This window comes from Symphalangus syndactylus, chromosome 9 (assembly GCF_028878055.3).
Source record: "Symphalangus syndactylus isolate Jambi chromosome 9, NHGRI_mSymSyn1-v2.1_pri, whole genome shotgun sequence".
NCBI lineage: Eukaryota > Metazoa > Chordata > Mammalia > Primates > Hylobatidae > Symphalangus > Symphalangus syndactylus.
In genome coordinates, this window is record NC_072431.2 from 40962484 (window position 1) to 40985752 (window position 23269).

At 42.0% G+C, this 23269-nt stretch overlaps 1 protein-coding gene across 14 annotated transcripts in view; it reads left to right on the forward strand.

Annotated features, from left to right (window-relative positions):
* The window catches only part of RBMS1 (RNA binding motif single stranded interacting protein 1), a 219093-nt gene that overhangs the window by 77339 nt on the left and 118485 nt on the right, over positions 1-23269 (forward strand). The window contains exon 1 of one of the 14 annotated variants that reach the window (XM_055291976.2): positions 4401-4824. The exons of 10 other annotated variants lie outside the window; for them this stretch is intronic. In XM_055291976.2, the coding sequence (XP_055147951.1) occupies positions 4756-4824 (69 nt within the window). In that variant the 5' untranslated portion in view covers positions 4401-4755. Of the gene's footprint in view, positions 1-4400; positions 4825-10182; positions 10324-23269 lie in introns of those variants that run through there. 3 more of the 14 variants (XM_055291974.2, XM_063609468.1, XM_055291979.2) reach the window with 3 other exon arrangements.

Sequence of the window (23269 nt, forward strand, 5' to 3'; positions counted from 1 at the left end):
AAGTTTCATTTTAAAATTGTTGCTTTGGGGCGAATGTCTTTCAAATTCAATTCTCAAATTTCAGGTAGACGAGCTCTTTTAAGTGGCAGAAGGCATTATTACCTATGTGTATCATCTCTTATTTTAGATCGCAGGCTTCTGCATGTACTGGCGGCTTCATCCTTATTATCCTAGTTGATATACACCTCCTGGCTTATGAGAGTGATCTCTGATACTGCTCACAGTCATCCGATTCATTCAAAAATGGCTCTTCTCCAACACATAACTTCTTTAAAGGAAACCAGACAAAAACAGATGAAGAAAAACTTCAGTGCACCTAGGCTCTTGAAACAGACCTTTTTTTAGACTTTCGTTTTCCTTTTAAAGTTAAATCTGCAGTATACACAACCTTAGAAAGCATATTCATTCAGCCATTTAACAGGTTTTAAAAAAATGACCTCCCCTTGCCTAAATTTGCTTGTCCTTAATTCCTGCTGTACCCTTGCTCCTGTTCTTTGATGTTCAGCATCAGTTATTTGCCCAGCGCAACCATTTAAATCTAGGCATCACCATGATAAAACCTGGAAAAACAATAACAACAACTGCCATTTACTGAGTTTGACACTTTTGTCCATGTACTGTACTTAAGACAATTTTATGAGGAGTCTGGCACTCAGAGATGTTAGCAAACTTGCCCAGAGCACAAGTGGGAAGCTGAAATATGGACCCAGATCTGCTTGGTTCTGCTTTAATTCTTTTCCTTGGATTGCAAAGTCCAGATTCCTTTAAGCTCTCTGAAGAAGGGTGTTTTAAGTACACATGTGGAGGGGCTGTTGTAAGTCTTAAAAGCCAAAGCAGCTCTAAGGACTGCAGCCCCCTCCATCATTTCATGGCCAAGTGCTCACCCACTCCTGGCATGCTCTACTCTCTGCCTGCTGCCAGTAAGCTTCCTGTTTACTCATAGTTTCTGCTTCCTCATAACCTTGGCTTGCATATGGTTTTGGCTTGTTGTGGCCTCAACTCTACCCCTGGCACTCTTGCAGTTTCTGACCCCTTTGTAACTGGTTCAGCCATTGGAGTTTTCAGAATCCAATCCCCAAGGGTGAGAATTGGATTGGTCTTGCTTATTTTTTCAGTCCCAGCCAGGTCATAGGTCACTGGCCTGTCGGTTGCTCTTGGATCAGATTCCCACAGCTTCTTTACCTACCAGCTGAGTGAGGTGAGGGAGGCAGACATAGGACAGCCCAGGCAGCAAAGTCTGTTTCCCTTGAAAGAGGATGAGCATCGGCCAGGTGTGGTGGCTCAGGCCCGTAATCCCAGCACTTTGGGAGGCCAAGGTGGGCGGATCATGAGGTCAAGAGATCCAGACCATCCTGGCCAACATGGTGAAACATCATCTCTACTAAAAATACAAAAATTAGCCGGGTGTGGTGGCACACGCCTGTAGTCCCAGCTACTTGGGAGGCTGAGGCAGGAGAATCGCTGGAACCTGAGAGACAGAGGTTGCAGTGAGCCGAGATCGCACCACTGCACTCCAGCCCGGTGACAGAGCGAGACTTCGTCTCCAAAAAAAAAAAGAGGATGAACATCTCTAGGACAGATTCTTTTTACCATGATAACTTGCAGTCTCTCTGGACTGTTTTCTTACTTTCTGTGTCTTAGAACATATTTGTTTCAAAGGTTGAGGAACTTTTTCAGATGAACCGCACCAGGATCTGCCCCTGTAATCACTCTTACAACTAAGCACTTACGAATAATCTATAATTGAGTGTGTATGTTATATACAGGGTCTCATAGTTATTTTTTCTTACATTGCATTCTTTGTGTTTGAGTGACTTCATTACATTTTATATTTTGTTGAGCGTAGACAATCTATCTTATCTCTTTGTAATGCTTTACTTAAGAACACAGTACCTACTTAAGTTTGGAACTTTTGAACCCCAGTGGACATTGTTTTTTTTAAAACATATATGCCTTATATTCTCTCCTTTTATGTCATTCACCATTATAGAACATACATTTTGTTGGCTTTTAGATATCCTTTTCTAGTCTTAGAGTCTTTTAATATTCTTTTTTTTTTTTTTTTGAGACGGGGTCTCACTCTGTCGCCCAGACTGGGGTGCAGTGGCGTGATCTCAGCTCACTGCAAGCTCCGCCTCCCAGGTTCACGCCATTCTCCTGCCTCAGCCTCCTGAGTAGCTGGGACTACAGGAGCCCTCCACTACGCCCGGCTAATTTTTTGTATTTTTAGTAGAGACGGGGTTTCACCGCGTTAGCCAGGATGGTCTCAATCTCCTGACCTCGTGATCCGCCCGCCTCAGCCTACCAAAGTGCTGGGATTACAGGCGTGAGCCACTGCGCCCAGCCAGGGTCTTTTTAATATTTTTTTAGTATTCTTAGTATATCTTAGTATTTAGTATTAGAATCTTTTAGTTTTCTAATTTAAATTTCCTCATCACTTAAAAACTTTTCTTATCCCCATAAAACGATTGCAGAGTGTATCCAATCAAATTTTAGCATTCTGGATTGCACCGCATCCAAAATATCATGACCTCAGAGTACAGCCATAGAAAAATTAATCTATGCTGTTCTTTTGTGGTTTACATTGTGGTTTCCTAAGAGACCACTCTTGACAACTGAGGTTGTACAGGGAATTTTTTCCATAGATGCACAGATGACAGGTCTGAGCTGCTGGGGTGTTGAGCAGTAAGGTCTGAGAGAAAGGCAACTATGACTTGAACATTCTGATGAATGTCTTCTATTTTATACTTGTGCTTGATAACTTGCAGTAAAGGGTCCTAGTGAGAGGAGACAGCAAAAAGGCAGCCAAAACAGTTGTCTTATGCATGGAGTAGCAGAAAATAGTTCCACCAGATACACCAACTTTCAATGAATGCTTATTATGCTGTGTTTGATATTTAATCACTTTAAAGGACAGATTTTTACGTGAATTTTGTCTGACAAGTTCTTACTCGTCCATTGTGCACCTAGCACTGTGCCCAGAGTAAGTTACTTTGCTTTTTTTTTTTTTAATGAAAAGAATTAGGAATTACATGTGTGTTTTATATGGTTATTTTTAATAGGTGAGGCTTTCCAGTTATCTGGCTGGAGAATGTTGGAAGAGTCTGAGTATGGAAGAGGTTCACTAAGTCACCAGCAGGATATCTAGGATGAATATTTTTTCCAATTCCTTGCTGCTATAAAAGCCTTTGAATGGCCACAGCTTTGCCCGAAGACTTCATTTCCATAGGGGACACTGTTTTCCTTAGGGAAGCCAGAAGGCATACGCCTTCACTTTTTAGACAAGTTAGGATTTTTCATTATCATGGCAGATGAGCCTTTCCAGGAAGGTATTAAGAGACCAGAAACCAAGGAAGAACTCTGTAATATTTACTGCAGCGATGGTATTCTGTAAAAGTCACCGTGGAACAGGCCAATCTGAAGGATGGCAAGCCCGTCCCAGTGGCTTATCCAGAGACCGCAGGCTCTGCCAGTCCGGGCTGCTGTGGAGGCCTTCTGCACTGCACAGGTTCGGGGGGCTTCATACGTCCACGAAAAGGTGGTCGAGAAAAGGGACAGCTTGAGCAGCCTTAGGTCATTTACATCGGGAAACAAAGGGAAGTCCCTCCTCCCTTTGTCTCTTTTTTGCCGAGTTTCTGTGTCCTTCGAAGAGAACACATTTGTGTCGCATCTAATAATTAACATAAAGAAGGATTACACGGTTCCAGTTTTCAGGGAGAAAGGTTTACCAAACCGATGGCCTTAAAGGATTTTCGCTCCTTGATATTATCATCTTGAAGGAAAGCTGGTACTCTGGCTTAGGAATAAAACAAAACTTTACCGATCGTATTTGGGTGAGGGGCTGGGAAGTGGAGAGCTGTTTCCTCTGCTAAAATTTTAGCGTGTGAATCGGGGGATGGAGATTTGCAGAGGTTTGACGGGAGGGTCGTGTGTTCGTCGAAGTAGGAGTGATTGTCCGCACCTTTTCTTGAAGAGTGGCGGGGGGGGCCTAGTTCGAAAGGTGAAGAAGAGAGGGAAGACCCAGGTGCCAGAGTGGTCCCCGAAGCGACGACCTTAAAAGGGACTTCGAGCCGGGGTGCAAAGCTGCCGCTGGTGCTTAGGAAAGAACCGAGGGGGAAAAAGAACAGAGGAGGGGGGTTGGCTACTCCGAGGAATGTGCGGCATGCGGGGAACCAGACCCAACCATTGCACCAGAGCGGGGGCGCCGGCTGCTCCCCGGGCCGCCCGGCCCCGGCTCCGGCCCCGAGCCCGGGAGGGAGAGCGCGGGGGCCGGGCGGGCGGTGGGGCGGCAGGCGCCGCGCCCAGCGGGCGGGCGGGGAGGCGCGGGTGGGCCTGGGCGCGGCGCGAGGCGGTGCGCGGCCGCCTCCCCGCCCCCGGCCGGCGCGCTCTCAGGGCGGTGGTTGAGGCCGCGGTAGGTGGGGACGCGGCGGCGCTGCTCCTCCGCTGCCGCCGGGAGAGTCGGCGACGCCGCCAGCTCCGCGCGCGAACTCCTGTCCATGGCACGCAGGGCGGCGGCTGCCCGAGCTGCTCGAGTCTCGCTGGTCGCCGCGCCGCACTTTTAGGCGAGTGCGGAGGTCGAGGGCAGAGGGGAAGTCAGCGCGGAGCTGCAGCCCCCGCCGGCCGCCGCCGCGCGGCGAGAGGGAGTTCCCAGAGCCGCCGCGGCCCCGGGCCCGGCCGGCCCCCTCCTTGCGCCCTCCCCCTCTCGGCGAGGCTGCCCCGCGCCCGCGCCCGCGCCCGCACCCGCCGCCCGCAGCGATGATCTTCCCCAGCAGCAGTGGCAACCCCGGGGGCAGCAGCAACTGCAGGACGCCCTATCGCAAGCAGGTGAGGCGGCGGCCGGGATGCCGCGCCGAGGCCGGCGAGCCCCACGTTACAAAGGCGGCCGCGCTCAGGGGCTCCGCGCCTCCTCGGAGGGACCGGCTGGGCGGTGACCTTGTTTCCCAGGAAGGCGGCCCGCGGGGACTGCTCGGCCGGCGACCTGAGCAGGGGAGATGCCCTCGCCGCCGCCGGCCGGGCGGGGCAGGGTGGGAAGTGGAGGAAGGGGCAGGGGCAGGAGCGGAGAGGCGGCGAGGGCAGAAGCGCGCCGGGCCGGGGGCTTCACCCAGCTCTGCAACAAGTTTGGGTTTTTCCCGAAACCTTTGTGTGTAGCGGAGTACGGTATTAAGTCGTCACGCTGGTGTGCAGTCTTCGCTTGGAACCTCAGAGAACCTGTCTGATTCGTAGGAAACCCGGAAGACGTGTGTCTGTGTGTGTGTGTCTGTGTCTCTGTGTGTGTCTGTGTCTCTGTGTGTGTCTGTGTGTGTGTTCGCGCGCGCCCCCCTCATTTAAAGAAAAAAAAAGAAAGAAACAGGAACTTCTACTGTCACTTTCTCAAGGTTTTCAGTAGCACAGGGAAATCCTGTGACATCCTAGTTGCAGAAGATACTTGGATATGCCTGAGTCATACACATGCTCTTTCCTATTTTAATACCGTTTCATACATTTTTTAACAGATTGAACTCGAAAGCCACTTCAGTGGTTAGATCACAATCCCCTGCTGGGAAAAGGAATGGAGCTGGGAGCTTATAGTTGAGGCCTTTTGTTTTTCATCTTTGTTTTTAAAAGAAGGTTACTGAAGCCATGTTGTGATACATCTCAGAGCCTTTCAGCAGCAGCAATAACAAAACCTAGCTTTAAATTATCTACAAAATGTGCAAGTCTGTTTAGAAAAGGTTAAACTGATTTAGAGGTCAGTGGCAAGATGCTTGTTGAGAAAACAAAAACAGGATTGCAGATATTTTTCCTCAATAATAAATCTCTTGTCTACATCCTTAGCCACTGAGACAAATCAATTAAGTTATTATCCCAAAAAGGATACAAGCGAACTGTAGCCTTCCACGCAGACCGTGGCTCTCTTAAGGTCACGACCGATGACAGTGATGCTTGGTGGCTTCCCTTTAGGTATTTACAGGATTATCGATTATGTTTAGGTCTTGTTGTCAGTCATTCTTTTTTGTGTGTATGTCCTAGCGTAAGTGTATTTGCAAGTATTTTGGCAGTGTCAAAAAGAAATGTTTTCTGCCTTCTGGTCTTTGGTTCTTTTCTATGTTAACTTTCCTTTAGAGAAGCAGTAAACACACACCGTGGTCTGTATGCCCTTGATGTGGAAGTCCATGGAACTTTTACCTGGGTTCAGTTCTTTCCTTTAATTAATTAAATAAATAAAATCTGCATTTATGACTCGGCTGAAGGATATGCTAAGGTAGTCAAGATTCAGAAGCAGGCATCTCGAAGTCATTTCATGTGGCTTCATTTAAAAGAAATGCTCTTGGATCCAGTACACTTACATCAACTTCATAAATGCAGCCAATTTACAAGAAACATTCCCCTTGCAACCCCTCCTCCCCCACCTACCTCACTCTACCTGAAAAGATGGCTAATTATGTTAGGGCCTTGTGTATTCATTTATTTGTTGTCAAAACCCGGCGGGGTGTTAGCTCTGAAATGGGGAAAAGGCTCTGAGGGCGAGGCCTTTTGCTGTGAGGGGCTGGAGGTTTTGTGTGTGAAGGGGGGTAGCCTGCTGGTCTGGAGCACGCTGATAAGATGCTCTTCTTTTCACAGGGCTCTCCTTAGATTCAAAGACTAAAAGGGCTGACTGAATCAGAAAAACAAACAGACTTTCTTTTTTCTATAGGCAAAGAAAGAAATGAATGTGTAGGCATTATACAGACACAAGACCCCGGGTACCAGTGGTATTTGAGTCAAAGGTTTCTTTTGTTAGTATTTAGCCATTCACTGGGAAAGCACACTTCCAGCGCGGGGACCTGGTTACCATGAGTGACTTTGTGATCTCATCCTGGCTTAGCCTAAATGGGAAGTCTAATTAATGCTTTTTATAAGATTTTGTGATGTTAAGCTTCAGCCTTGCAGTTCATATTAATTTGTTCATTTTGATGAAAGAATTGGCAGATTTTAGATATATGATGCAATTTGATTTTAGTCTAGAAATGCATAATCAGCTGTTAGAGCTGATCTCAGATAATTTGCCCGAAAAAAAAAAATGGAATGTGAGGAATACTTTACAGTCACCTTTGGAAAAAACACCGTAATGGTTCGGAATCACACTTGCATTATACATACGTAATAGTAGTAGCTAACTTTCATTGAGTACTTCACTACCTGCTGATTGCTGTTCTGAATGTTTTTGGCAGATTAACTCATTTAGTCATCTTGAAAGTCCTATGAGGCAGGCAATATTAGTATATCCATTTTACAATTAAGAACACTGAGGCATAGATTAAGCAAATTGCCCAAAGTCTGTTCAACTCAAAGTGCAGAGCCAGGATTTGAACCCTGACAATCACTCCCTTCCAAGCCACCACACTACGGCTGCCTGCCTACATGTACTGCTCAATAGCAACCCATAGAGAGCTTATCTGCATCATCGCCCATCACCCTTCTAATCTCAGAAGTCCAGTTTAGGGATTCCTCCCACCTTTTTGGGGAGGGAGAACTTGTGAGCTAGGAGGTGAATGATGAAGTAAATGGATGATACAGATGGTAAGTTTGTGATGTTTGGAAGCACACTGATATAAAAATACGGCTGTACTGAATGATTGTACAACTCTTAAAGCTTTTTACATTTTGCATATACAGTCATCTCTCAGCATCTGAGGGAGATTGGTTCCAGGATGGCTCAAGTTCCTGATATAAAATTGCATAGTATTTGTATATGACCTATGTACATCCTCTTGTATTCTTTAATCTCTAGATTACTTATAATACCTGATACAATGTAGATGCTATGTAAATAACTGTTATACTGTATTATTTTCAAATTGTTTTATTGCTATTTTTATTGTTTTTCCCCCCGAAATATTTTTAATACACAGTAGGCGGATGCAGAACCTCTTTATACGGAGGGTCGACTGTGTAGGAGTGAGCTAGTTTCAGTTAAAGCAGAGGTGGTTGGTACTCATCCCTCACCTGCCCCCACATAGTGTAGCCAGGGCATCAGGGAGTACTGATCTCTGGCATCATCTGGGATCAACAGGATTTTCCTGCCTCACAGGCCTGGGAGCACATTAGAAATACACCTGCCCAGCTCAGGTCAAAGTGAGAAGCTTTTGAATGGAGTGATAACCCAGTAGGCAGTATCTAAATAAAGATGATTGGTTCAAGTCTCAGTGGACAAATGTGTACGTTCTATTCCTGTTGACTGTGACTTTGAAGTATACGGTGTTCATTAAGCAAATCCAATCTGATTGTATGAAAAGAGCACCCCAAAAACCAAAATGAAACCATTTATCAGGACTTTTGTAGCTGTGAAAATATTTTTGTGTGTTTTGAAACAAAAAAAGTGATTTATACTCAAAGGCTTTTAAATATAGAAAATTGGTATTTTCATTTTTCCTTTGTGTTGTTTCTTGAATTCTTTTATTAGCTACTCCTCTTCCTGTTTCCTTACTTCCATTTTGGAACTGCCTTCTTGAGGTAGTTAAGTTACAAACCAACCATACTTTGGTTTCTGCACATCGTGGCATGTCGGAAGGCCTTTTTTGCTAAGTAGTATGTTGTCCTGAGGTAGGGGAGTGAATGCAAAATTTTTCTGCGTGTGTGTATGTGTATGTTTATGTCTGTGTGTGTTTAATGTTCTTGCCTTCCAATAGTTGCACTTGTTAAATGTTGCTAACTTTTGATGAGGGAAGTACTTATCTTCCGAGTTTAAGTAGATTTACATAGTTTACTGCCTTCTTCAAGATTAACTGGGTGTAGCTGCACGTGAGGAATTCAACAGTGATTCAGTGTTTGGCCTTGTTTCGAGGAAGACATACAAAGCTGTTGATTAATCCTCTTCAGGCAGTTTCTGTTCACAGCAATTTGTGTTTAGTAGATTGGGTTTTGTTAAAGTTTGAAGATTAAACTTGTGCATAGAAGATACTTAAATGAACACTGCCTGAAACAGTCCCAATTTGTTGTTGTTTTAAAGAAAGTAAACCTTTTCAAGCTACAGAGGTTGGAGGTTTAGGGGAGAGTAGCAGAAAGGTAAATTGGTATGTATAAGTAAGGTTTTGGCCCATTTTTATGTTATGTTATCTCTATGTATTTGTGATCAGGTAGGATCTATGAGTCATCATGATGATATTTTAAAATCTACCCATACATAGCCATTTGAAAACTGTACAATTCATCATGATTGTCCACTTTTTCTACTAGGGACCCGTTTTGGCATCTCATTACATGCTCCATAGTTCACCTCAGGTTTTGACCATACTTCTAATTTTTTGCTTTTCCTTATTTTTAGAGATTACTGTCAACTGGGCTCACCATATATTAGTACTTTTATTTTTGAGACCTTTCTTGGTCAGGAGGGTAAGAGTCTATCTGATCCAGGTTTCTGAGAATATATTTATAAAGTACTCAGCCAAAAAATAAATATTTTAAGGATATATAAACCTCAGTCATATTTAATCTTCATAGCATCCGTATAGAGAAGGTCTGGAGTTTTGAGGCAGTGACATTAAGTGGCCTACTTGGTGAAAGCTAGGTCCCTGGAGTCAAGGGCTGTGTCTGCTACTAGGAAAAAGAAAGCCCGTGAAGAACAGCTGTGGCCTCACTACACTTCCCGTTACTTGGCCTCCCAAAGACATGTGGCCCACAGAGTGTCCAGATTTCAGATGTGGGAATTGTAGCTCTTGAATGTATTAGTGTTTTTTTGTTTGTTTTATAAAGGCTTTCACAGATAACATACTAGACACTGAGTTAAATTTGAATTTCAGATAAACGGTGAATAATTTTTTAGTATAAGTATGTCCCAGATTTTCATCATACTGCATTTTTAAATTTGCTAAATCTAGCAACCCTCTCTCAGGGAAATCCAATTCACTATTTAAAACTCGTTATAAAAAAATCATGATAATAAGACATACTATTCTTACTTTTTCCACTGAAAATTTTGCCCCTTAGCATATTCCTTAGGCCCTGATAATGCACGTTTCACATTTTACCTCCTTGAACCATTTGGTCCATGCTTCCGCCTGCACTCTACCTAATTGAAAGACTATGGCTTAAGTTCTGGCTCTACCATTTGCATGCTTTTTCACTTAACCTCCCTAAGTCTGAGTTTCTGCTAAGTAAAGATAATAGCGCCCACTTCACAGGGCTGTTGTTGTTAATCCTTCTAAGGTGCTATTATTAATGTCCCCACAGAGCAAGCAACAGCGGGTGGTCCTAGGAGACTTCTGTGTGGTCTAGGGAGACCTTGACACAGTCGCCTAAGAATGGACCGTGTTTACAGCCTCTAAGAATGGACTGTGTTTAGAATGAGGGGCAGCCTGAAAAAGGGTAAGGACCTGAGGTTGAAAATGAAATTCTCAACCACATTTTTTTTTAAAAAGAAAGTACCAAGAAGTAGAAAAGTGGATCCCACCATATTTTTAAACAGTTGGTCATGGTTTATGCTCTTGATAGCAGAATTTGCTTCCTCTCTGGGGAAGACTTTCAATCCTTTCTTCTTTATTTCATGCAAATATATTAGGAAGGTAAAAAGAGCATTGACATTCTTATCAGTGAAAAATGCTACTTTTTAATTTGCTGGAAAACAGATTTGATTATTAGTATATGCATGATTATTTCCTGAATTCTTTCCTTTGTCTTGTTTGTATATTTGATTTTCAAAGATATCATCTTTGCATTACTCAGAAAAATAAACATTTTTTTTTGTCCTTGGACATCTGTAGGTGTTTAGTGGGTGTTTGTTTTTAAACTCGCATCTGTACAGAATGCTTTGCTTAACACATTCTAAAATCTTGGTGTAAACTTTAAAATAGTACAGAACACACTGTGAGGAAAGGAAGAAAGCATTTCCTGGAATTAGGATAAGGTGAAAGAATTAAATGGAGCAAATGAAATCCTGGACTAAAATAAAAAATCAATATAACTGTCGGGACTTAACACTTACTATAACCACAGCAGCAGCAAGAAACTTGGTGTTACGCCGAGCAGTACCCTAATACATAGAAATCTATGTTGGCTCCACTTTATTCATTTAAACATATGGAATTTCATAACAGTGTAATGTAAACTAGAGAAGATTATATCTTCTGTTTGTCAATTGTATATGCAATACAATCTCAAAAATGTATTTTTAAAAACTGGAAGGAAATATGCCAAAATATTAACAAATGGCTTCCTCTGCTATAGAATCACAAGTGACTTTTTTATGATCCTTTACATTTTTTTCAACCATCCAGTCCCTCTTGTCCCCCACAATGAGCATGCAGTCCTTTGGTTATCAATAAAAAGACAGTGAAAAAACAAACCAAAACGAAACCTAGAAAATTGTATTTTTTAAATGTCTCAAAATTGTGGTGAAACCGCAAAGAATTCATTTTGAGAATTTCAATCACGCATGAAGGTACTGCTTGTTTCTAATGCCTGAGTTTTGAGAGGTGTTCCTTTCCTATTCTTTATGTATTATTTTTGTTTCCTGCAAACTCGTGTACTACCTTTTTAGAAATCACTTGTTTCTGACAGATACTTTTTAACTTAATAACTTAAAATTTTCCTATTTTTTATATATATTTTAAATAGGCCTTCTGTACTTTTTAAAACATTTTTAAGGCACAAATTTATCTACATGAGTTAGTGAGGGGGAAACGTAGCTATATATATGAAATTTCATATTCTAGATTAGGAGAGTAGCTATTCTAAATATTCTAAATATAGAGGCATTATCACAATCACCTGTTTTCATTTGACTTACAGCTGTTTCGTGGACAGATAAGTTTTCTCCACATTTAATTTCTGTATTAAATGTGACAAGCCAAGACTGTCCTACCTATGTTGGAATCCTTTGGGTTTATTTTATTATGAATGCATATGATTGTCTTCATTTGCAAACTTCCTTTTTGGCTCTTAGCTTCTTTTTTTTTTTTCCTCATATATATGTTTGTATTTTTCATTTTGTTTCTTTCATTGTTTAAATTTAATTTAATTTTATTTCCAGTTCCGGGAAACATGTGCAAGCTTTTCCCTTTTTGAAAGGGCAGTGCAGTGGGAGGTGTGGCTTCTTTAGAGGTTTCTTTAATGTATAATGGAAGAGTAAGGATTTCTGTAAGAAGTACAAGGTACAGATAATGTCAGCATTGTAGAAGCAGTTGTTAGTGTATAACCCAGGGGAGTTTTCAGTGTGTCTGGGGAGTTTTAGGTGTGCACTGCAGAGGCTGCAAAGCTCCAGAGCAAGAAGGGGAGGAGCAGGGAGTGCTGAAGAGAGGGAAGGGGAAGTAGGAGCTAAGAGAGAAGAAAGCACTCTTACCTTGTTTGTTTCTTACTTTGCTAGTTGATGTATCACTTTACAAAATCGGTTCCAATCTCATTGTTTTGGTGCTGTGTAGGTTGGGAGCAAATATGTAGCCTCATTGTTTTGAATTATCTCAAGATTCTTAAATCTCCCCCTTTTTTCCTTAGTTATCAGTCCTATGTCCAGCATTTTCTTTCTCTGTTCTAAGACAAGATCTCTTTGTCTCTCTCCTCTTTGGAGAACTGCTTATAAATCACCTTTTTGGAAGACCATTTGTGATCAACCCAACCCTGCCAATTCAGATACTCTAGAAAGTACTTTGGCTCTATTTTATATTCTCAGTTTTATATGTTAAGTGTATCAGACCAATTCTAAGACAGTGAATAGTTCTTTTGTTTAACTGAAAGTTTAACAGGGGCTCAGAAACATTGAGTTATAATTAATTGAGTTGTAGGTGTAAGTGATTTTTTTTTTTTTTTTTAAAAAAAGCAGACGGGAATCCTTGCAAAGTAAACTGGTAGAATGCAGGAGGTAACACTGGTGCACATTAGGGGAGAAGCTGGGCAGGGAAATCAGATAGCTAGTTGTTAAAACTGCTGAGAGCTGGTGAGGACCCAAAAGAAGTCAGTTAAATTGTAGGCAGGAGGAGTGACCAAATTTTATAAATATTCAAATACAGGAAACCCTTAAAATTGTATGCAAAATGTGCATACATTGGCTATTTCTTGGGTAGAGATTCATAGCTTTCATCCATTTGTCAGAGGGATCTGTGTCCTCCAAAAGTTTTTGTGACTGCATTTGGAAGGAGAGGGAGAAGAACTTGACCAAAATTTCTAACTCAGGAGACAGGATAATTGGTTGCATCATGGAAGGCGACATTTCAGGTAAAAAGAACATTGATTCAGCAAAGATTTGAAGATAGAAAACGTGGGCTTTATCAGGGAAGTAGTGGGTAGTTCAGGTTAGGTTGACTGCAGGGTAGAGTTTAAAGAACAGAGGCCAATAGGAGCAAGCTTGCTAAAATGGGCGAGAGCAGAGCCTGAGTTTAGAAGGTATTGTCTCAGTTGAAATAAAGATGTAAAATGTGGCAGTGTGAATGTATTAAATAGAATGGATTCAAGATATTGTGTAGAAAGAATTGACAAGATTTGGCTGGTGACCGGCTGGATGGGGAGGGGAAGGTCTTGGGAATAGACCATCGTAGGCTTCTTGTCTTAAATGACTGGGAAAATGAAAAGTTACTGCAACCTTTTTTGCTCTGGGGCTCAGTAATGAGGAAAAACCCAGCCTTTCTATTACAGGGATTTTCTACATCATCATCATCATTGTTATTATTACCATTATTATTTTGCTGTTAAATTGGGGAGGGATTGTTGAATTCTGATACTCAGTGTCCAGACACCAGGGATACTTAATATCCTGCAGTGTCCAGATCAGTTTCTCATAAGGAAGAATCATCCAGCCTAAATGGCTAATCACACCCCCCCTAGTGAAAACCACTTTAAGAAGTTATTTTGGTTGGGGAGATGGTTGTAAGCGTTTCTTTTTTTTTTTTTTTTTTTTTTTTTTTTTTGAGACAGAGTCTTGCTCTGTCGCCCAGGCTGGAGTGCAGTGGCACAATCTCGGCTCACTGCAAGCTCCGCCTCCCGGGTTCACGCCATTCTCCTGTCTCAGCCTCTCCGAGTAGCTGGGACTACAGGCGCCCGCCACCACGCCCGGCTAATTTTTTGTATTTTTTTTAGTAGAGACGGGGTTTCATCGTGGTCTCGATCTCCTGACCTCGTGATCCGCCCGCCTCGGCCTCCCAAAGTGCTGGGATTACAAGCGTGAGCCGGTTGTAAGCGTTTCTTTACCGCTCCCTTGAGATTACCTGGAAGTCAGAGTAGAAGCTGCCTCTCATGTCTGCATGGATTTTCGTGTTTGTCCTGGATCTTCTCAATCACATTGTTATATGGCAAATTTCATTCTTGGTAATATATGTAATTCATAACTATACAGTCACCTTTAACATCTGTAGTCTAACAAGTACATTGGTTATATTAAAATATCTCCCACCTCAAAGGAATATGGAAGATGGGCAGATACAGTGGTGAGTGGTTTAGAGTATTCAGCCTACCAAAATAAGAGTTTCTGGGGGAAAGGCAGTGAGTTTGGTTTGGCCATTTTAACTTGTCCGTATGAATTACACATTATTCTTCCCACTTGCCATCCCAGGCAGAAATTTCTAGCAAGCCATTAGAGAACTGGAGCTCTGGGGAAGAAGCACAGAAACTTCTCAGACTTAATGGGTGGAGCACTAGGAATGGATTAAAGCACTCCGAGGAGAGAATGTGTCAAGACAAGAGATGGGACAGACTTTGGGGAGCACAGATTCTATATTGGGCAGGAGTAGGGGGGAGCCTTAGGCAAAGTAGGGAGAAAGAAGTGGCACAAAACTGAGAGAATCCAGAGAGTGTCACAAAAGCCAAGGAGAACAAAGTTTTAAGAAGAGGTGGTCAGCTCCATTAAATGTTGCCAAGAGGTCAAGAAAGACAAAAGCCTAGTAAAGGGCCATTGGAAATACCCATTGGGAGGTCTTTGTAAACTTTTAAAACAGAAGTCTCAGTGGAGTCCTGTGTATGTAATGGGGCAGGAAAGGAGGATGGAGACAGGGGTGAGGGAAGCACATTCCAAAGGGTTTAAAGAGTGAATGAATGAAGAGGATGTGTCTTTAGGAAAGTCAGACACCAAAGAGAGAGTTTTTTTCCTGAAAATTTCAAGTGACAGCCTAGAGACAAGAGTATTTCAGCATCTGTGTTTGTAGGTAAAGCAAGGTGCTAGAAAAAACAGGGAATATTTGGAAATAGGACTTACTTTTATGCAAGGTTGAGGCAGGATTAGTCTTATAAGAAAGGGCTCCTCAGAAGTCTTCCTGACAGTGATTACAGGAAGGAGAAAGTGGGTTATGCTAGAGAAGGCAGGAAGGCCAGTGAAGCTCACCTTTTTATAAAAGCTTAGGATTCAGTAAGGAGGCGAGGTTGTCTGTTCAGATTCTATAAAATAAAAAAGATGGGATTTTCAGTTTAAGGAGTATGACAAGATTTGGAATAATGCTCTTGGGAATTTGGTGAGCATTCAAACAGAGATGAGTGCAAGGATGACTTAAGCAGTAGTAAGGAGTCATGGGAGTTCAGAGGTATGAGTTGGCATGGTATCCTGACCCTCCATCAGCGATAAGTAAGGGAAAGCATCTGGATAATGGGTTTATATAGGGTTTGACATTGGTAAGATAAGTATGCTCTGAAAATTAAGAGCACTGTTCCAAAGGCGAAAATCAAGGTGAAATCAAGAAAGACAATGAGCTTTTGGGATAGGGAGGGGCACGGAGATTCTGATAAGATCCTTCTGCCTAGGGGAAAGTCCCCGGACCTCGGGCAGAGAGTGCCACCTGCATGCGCAAGTAGGCATTCCCCGCAGCTGGGTGCGGTGGCTCACGCCTGTAATCCCAGCACTTTGGGAGGCCGAGGTGGGCGGATCACGAGGTCAGGAGTTCGAGACCAGCCTGACCAACATGGTGAAACCCCGTCTCCACTAAAAATACAAAAATCAGCCGGGTTTGGTGGCGCCTGCCTGTATCCCAGCCACTCAGGAGGCTGGGGCAGGAGAATTGCTTGAACCCGGGAGGTGGAGGTTGCAGTGAGCTGAGATGGCGCCACTGTACTCCAGCCTAGGCAACAGAGTGAGACTTCTTTCGTCTCAAAAAAAAAAAAAAAAAAAAAAAAAAAAAAAAAAAAAAAAAAGATAAAAGGCAAAGTCCCTGGGAAAGAGAGGTGAAACAGGCCGCTTCAGAGAGGAAATTCTGAGGTAAAAGCCTTGAAGGTAGAGTAGTCCTGGGATCCTTCCTTGTGGAGTTGTTTGGAGGATTAAATGAGATAGTACATATGGGTCTCTCTGGCACCTAGTAAGAACTCAGGTGGTTATAATTATTAAGATGAAGTTCTTGTATAAATTACACCTCCCTCTAACTACTGTTGTAATATTTGTGTAAATCAAATCATATTTCAAACAGATTCCATCGACCATGAAACACAAACCAAAATAAAATGTTAAGTTTTTTCAACTGAATCAATGGTCAACGTCCGTTTAAAAAAATTTCACCATGAAACCATTTCAAAACACAGGTTGCTTCTAAAGAAAAAAAGGTGGACATTGGTGTGGATCCCAGCTTTATCACTTGAAGGGACATTTCTTAAACTTTCTGGGTCTTAATTTCCTTGGCAGCAAAACCAAGGATAATAGTTACTCAGTGTTACTAAGATGATTACATGACATCATCTGGGTGACAGCACGTGGCACATTACCTGGCACACGTACTCTGGATGCTTCCCTCCTTCCTTGAGGTGTCTCCTAACAGGTCAGTTTATACAAAAGAGGATTTTGGAGGAAGGGTCAAGGAAAGCCTACGGTTATAATCGTGGAAGAAAATTGTGATCATTCTGTTCACTAGCCGAAAATCCTTGTGATGAGAAAGACTTGTGAGGATTATTATATTTGTCCTTGCTTCTCAGGGTTAAGGGTCAAAAGAGTTAATATAAGATAAAGTGCTTTATGATATGTAAACACTATGGAGATGTTATTACAGTTTCTGAAATAGATGCCCTCGACTATTATGTGAGCATTTTCCTTCTTTCAGCATCTGATTTTTTTTTTTTTTTTTTTTGAGACGGAGTCTCACTGTGTCACCCAGGCTAGAGTGCAGTGGCACGATCTCAGCTCACTGCAAGCACCATCTCCCGGGTTCACGCCATTCTCCTGCCTCAGCCTCCCAAGTAGCTGGGACTACAGGCACCCGCCACCAAGCCCGGCTAATTTTTTGTATTTTTAGTAGAGACGGGGTTTCACCGTGTTAGCCAGGACGGTCTCGATCTTCTGACCTCGTGATCCGCCCGCCTCGGCCTCCCAAAGTGCTGGGATTACAGGCGTGAGACACTGCACCTGGCCTTCAGCATCTGATTTTAAATTCAGAAGTTTATTGTTGAAAGCTGCTTTCCTTAATTGTGCTTACTAAGATACGCGGATTCTATTAAAGGTTGAAAGTGTTCAAGGAATTAAAATACTCATTTTACAAAGAAACTTCAGAAACACTACATACTATGTAGTATTGTCCAGGAGAGTAAAAGTGTAAATTAGCAGTAAAAAGTCTTCAAGAAGTCCTACAGTGGAGATATTTGTCTGACTTTATGCATTTCTTTGTTTTCCTAGAATTACTTGATCATGGAATAATTTAGTTTTAGAATATTTACTAATTGTATTCCTGGAACAGTTTGAGAACCACTTATTTAAAAGAAGCTTTTGCATTTTAGTGTTGGAAGGGACGTTAGAGATTATTGGGTTCAACCCCTTTAATTTACTCCTAAGTAATTAAAATCCAGAAACATTGAGTGATTTGTTTAAATTCTCACAGCTTGAAAAGCTGGATCTTCTGACTTTTACTTAGTGCTTCACCATCCTACCTTAAAATCTTTGTTTTTCCAAGTATGGCACACACTTGCACTAATGTTTTTCTAATCAATGTTAAAGAGTTTATCTTTTTAAAAAATCATTGATAGGACTTCAGAATTGTTTTTATGTGAGGTTTAAAAAATCATTCTCTGAACAGAGTAGGCCTTTAGCAATAGTAAGTTGCATGTTAACTTCAGGCAAAATAAACTAGTATCTGCCAACTGTTATTTCTTTTTTTGCTTTTAATTTCTCCTCTGTTAAGGTCAGTTTTTCCACCTGTGTTATTGCTTTTTAAAGCATTTACAAAGTCAAGAAAGCTGACTTGAGAAATCAATCTAGTTTAAAATGTCAGTAATCTGGAAAACTCACACATTCTAATAATGAATATTCTTTTGTCCTCTAAATTTGTTTTGTCTTTCTCATATAATTGGCTGTGGGTAGAAAAATTTGCATACTTTCAGTCCCTTCCTGCCTGACTTATTACAGCATGCAGAATTTACTCTGTGGTTTCTAGGTGTAAGTTCCTGTTAGGAACTCCACAGTTAGGACTTTACAACCCTACTGTGGAGAAGGCTTGTCTGTGAGGAACACACTGCTATATGTTGTTGAAAATTCTGAATGGCCACTTGATCATCCTTTGTTATAATAGATAATCTAGACTAAATTGTTCACTTGTACCGTCTAAAAAAAAATCTATATTAAGGTTCTTAGTTGCATAGTCCAAAGAAAAGTGGGTGGAAGTCTGTCGGTCTCCCTCACCAACTGTTTCTGGTGTCTACAACATGAAATTTTATCCTGAATGAATTCTACGATGTGATACTAGTGTTTTGGATGAAGTGATCTGAAGGAATGTTCATTATATAATGTGTTATTATAAAAGAAGTGCAGTATACTAGGCCAAAAGGACCCAGAGATGAGCTTTTCCCAGTACTTATTTTAGAGGTGAAAACATCGCATAGCTTATTTGTAACAAAACCAGGACTAGAACCTGTAGATCCTGACTGCCAGTGAAGCTTGGCTATTTTCTTTTTTTTCTTTTTCTTTTTTTCTGTTTTTTTCTTTTAGAAATGGAGTTTCGCTCTTGTTGTCCAGGCTGGAGTGCAATGGCACGATCTCGGCTCACCGCAACCTCCGCCTCCCAGGTTCAAGTGCGTCTCCTGCCTTAGCCTCCCGAGTAGCTGGGATTACAGGCATGTGCCACCACACCCGGCTAATTTTGTATTTTTAGTGGAGACGAGGTCTCTCTATGTTGGTCAGGCTGGTCTCAAACTCCCGACCTCGGTGATCCGCCCACCTCAGCCTCCCAAAGTTGCTAGGATTACAGGTGTGAGCCACCGCGCCTGGCCAGCTTGGCCATTTTCAACCAAATTCAGCTTGGATTATCATTCATTCAGTCAATATTTTAGAGTACATTATGGGCCAAGAACTGTGTTAGTCCCTGAGGGCAATAACAAATTAGGAATCCTGTTGTCAACCTTACAGTCTAAGAGAGAGTATGGAGTGAGTGTATAAATAACTATATAAGTTAGAAATTAGTTCCATAAGAGCTTCAGATATTTAAGAAGTGCCTAGTAAGAACATGTCTAATTTGCAGCTGACATGCTACAATTTACCTGAATTTTGACCATTTTTCTTCCAGGTGCATTTGATTTGATTCCTGTATAGAAACAAAGTTCTCAATGGGCTATTTTGTGTTGATTGTCACCTTGGAGTTACTCTACCCTTTAATTGACTCTACTAAACTGCTTATTAGGATACTAAATTAGAATAGGGAAAAAAAAAGGAAATATATCTTCCATGTTCTTGACATCAATTCATTGCCGAGTTTGGCTTTATTTCTTTAAAAGGGGTGCAGAAAAACTGGCGAGCATTAAGAGAAATTTAAGCAAAAAAAAAAATATATAGTATTTAACATTCTAAGAGGTCCTTTCTCTCTCTCTTTTTTTTCTTGAGACAGGGTCTTGCTCTGTTGCCCGGGCTGGAGTGTGGTGCAGTGGTGCAATCATGTCTTACTGCAGCCTCACCCTCCCAAGCTGGAGCCATCCTCCCATCTCAGCCACCCAAATAGCTGGGACCGCAGGCACACACCACCACATGCAGTTAATTTTTTAATTTTTTGTAGAGATAAGATCTAACTATGTTGCCCAGAGTGGTCTTGAACCACTCTGAGCTCAAGCAGTTCTCCCACCTTGACTTCCCAAAGTGCTAGAATGCCCTTCCTCTTTTTGTTGTTCTCTAGTGAAATATGTGAAATAGGCTTGGAAAATAGTACTAGTGGAGTTGGGATTATTGACAGTCGAGAGAAACAAGCAATAAAGGTTTACGTGGGAACTGCTCATATATTTCGTACACTATCTGTAGTTGGGATCAGCAGATTTTTTTTTTGTGAAGGGCCAGATAGTAAATATTTTAAGCGTTGTAGGCCGTAAGGTCTCTGTCACAGTTACTCAGCACTGCCTTTGTAACTGGAAAGCAGCCATAGATAATATATAAACAAATGGGCATGGTTGTGTTTCAGTAAAACTTTAAATACAAAAGCCAGCTAGCTGCAGGCAGTATTTGACTGGCAGACCATAGTTTGCAGACCCCTAATGTGTAGGACCCTTCTTTGTTGACACTTTTACCAGAAGATGCACAGAAGGACTTGAAAGAAAATGAAACCCAAACCAGATAATACTTATTAGCACCATCAGCATAGGTAGGTACAAAATAAAACCAAGTGAAGGTAGGTCCGATTCATAGGTTTGGTTAAAAGGTTTTGGATTAAGAGCTCAGTCTTGACTAGATAGTTCTTTTGCTTGGTTCTATTTGGGGAAGCATCCTTCATGTATCTGTGTAATCGTTACTACATTGGTTATTATTTAATTAATTAACAGGTTTTTTTTTTTTGGAGACGGAGTCTCCCTCTGTCACCCAGGCTGTAGTGCAGTGGTGCGATCTCAGCTCCGTGCAACCTCCGTCTGCCTGCCTCAGCCTCCCGAGTAGCTGAGACTACAGGCATGTGCCACCACACCCAGCTAATTTTTGTATTTTTAGTAGAGACAGGGTTTCACCATGTTGGCCAGGCTGGTCTCGAACTCCTGACCTCAGGTGGTCTGCCCATCTTGGCTTCCCAAAGTGCTGGGATTACAGTCTTGAGCCACTGTGCCCAGCCCTACATTGGTTATTTTTGTTTTGAATCCCTAAGACTTGTCCATAATTCTGAAGTGGTGAGACAGAAGGCCATGGTAAAATAGAAATTGCATCATGGAAGCAAAATATTAATGTTTTTCTTTAAAAAATATTTTATGGCAAAATGTGTGTTTTACTAGTCAACAAGACAACCTGGCCCAAGCAGACTGCCAAAGCACCTGAGTATTAGTTTGCTAGGGCTGCTATAACAAAGTTCTACAAACTGTGTTTCTTAAACACAGAAACTAATTTTCTCAGTTTTGGAGGCTAGCATTCTGAGTTCAAGGTGTCAGCAGGGTCATCCTCCCTCTGAAGGTGCCAGGGAAGGATCCATTCCAGGCTTCTCTCTTAGCTTCTAGTAGTTCTTGACTTGTGGCAACATAACTCGTCTTCACATGACATTCTGTGTGTCTGCCTGTCTGTGTCCAAACTTCTCTTTTTATTAAGGCTACCAGTCATACTAGATTGGGGCCTCATTTTAACTTGATTTCCTCTGTAAAAACCCTGTCTCCAAATAAGGTCACATTCCAAGGTACTGGGGGTTAGAACTCCAGTCTGTCTTCTTGGGTGCATACAATTCACCCCATAACAATGTGGTACCAGAGACATTCAATTTAGGCAAAATTCATCAACTGGGCACGTTGTTGGACCTGAAATAAAGGCAAAATACTTCATGACTCACTTGTGGTCACATTAGCCTCTATAGCAGAAGTATTGTATTGGTGGCTCTGTTGTACATAATGTATATGGAAATGTTTTTTTTTTTTTGGTGGTTTTTAACTTGCAGTTAGAAGATATTTCTTTACAGAAATATTAGTAGCTTAAATATGTTAATGGCTATGGCAGTGTCCACTTCCATTTATAGCCTTCAAGGGTCCTGAGTGACTGCCCCTTTCTTCCCATTCTCTGCTTTGTGCAAGTTCATACCTGCCATTCCAGCCAAAGTTCCTCCTTGCTTTTTTTTTTTTTTTTTTTTTTTTGAGACTAGGTCTCAGCCCAGGCTGGAGTGCAGTGGCATGCACATGGCTCACTGCAGCCTCAACCTCCTGGGCCAGCTGTCTTCCCACCTCAGCCTTCTGTGTAGCTGGGGCCACAGGTGTGTGCCACCACAGTTGGCTAATTGAAAAAAATTTTTTTTTCCTAGAGACAAGGTCTTACCATGCTGCCCACACTGATCTCAAACTTCTGGCCTCAAGTGATCCTCCTGCCTTGGCCTTCCAAAGTGTTGGGATTACAGGCATGAGCTATCAGTCCTGATCCCTTCCTTTCTTTCTGAAGTCTTTTTCCTTCCTCTCCTCCAAGCTTTTGTTAAGCTATCACAAATGACCACAGAACTCCAGCGTCCTATCTTCAAGTTTGTGTCCGTCTCTTCTTTAAGTTGAAATTCAAGGTCTACCTCTTCCAGGCAGATGATCTCTTTTTTTTCTAAAGTTCCAGCTCTTTATTACATTAGAACAATTGTGATGTGATGGGTTTCATCCACCACATCTCACTTGGGGTGTGTAGGTGGGTGGAGTGGAAAAGCAATAATGCCTGTTGTCTTGAGAAAGGGATGGGTTGCACCACTACCCATTAAGGTATCAGGTTACCTCTAGGGAATGGGAGTGAGTTCTTGTAATATTCTTGCCCATTTGTAAGTTTGTTTTGAAAGCTATTACAGAGCTGCAATTCTGTAAGAATATGAAGGGGCATTAAAACTTAAGTTTCTTGAATCTTATGTAAGAATTTAAAGATGTACATATGTTTTATTAGAGGGGCCTCTCTTTAGTTGTTCTCAACCTTCAGGTTTTTGGTAAAATTTTCCTCTTTTTTTTTCCCCCCCTGCCAGAATATAGGGGACATACCTTAGATGGCATTGATTAAAAAAAAAAAAAAAAAGCTAGTAATTTTCATTATAAAAGGATTCCTCATTATATGATTGTTGGTTAATTACTGAGGTTTTTTTGCTTTTTTTTTTTTTTTTTTTGAGACAGAGTCTTGCTCTGTTGCCTAGGCTGGAATGCAATGGTGCGAACTTGGCTCACTGCAACCTCCACCTCTTGGGGTCAAGCGATTCTCCTGCCTCAGCCTCCTGAGTAGCTGGGACTACAGGTGTGCGCCACCCTACCCGGCTAATTTTTGTATTTTTAGTAGAGATGGGGTTTTGCCATGTTGGCTAGGCTGGTTTTGAACTCCTGACCTTAGGTGATCCACCTGCCTTGGCCTCCCAAAGTGCTGGGATTACAGGCATGAGCCACACGCCCATCCTGTTGAGTTGTTTTTTAAGCTTTTCTTTAGGTATGTCTCCCATTACCAACTAGATTGTTTAATATCTTTGAGCACTGGAACCTGTCTTTG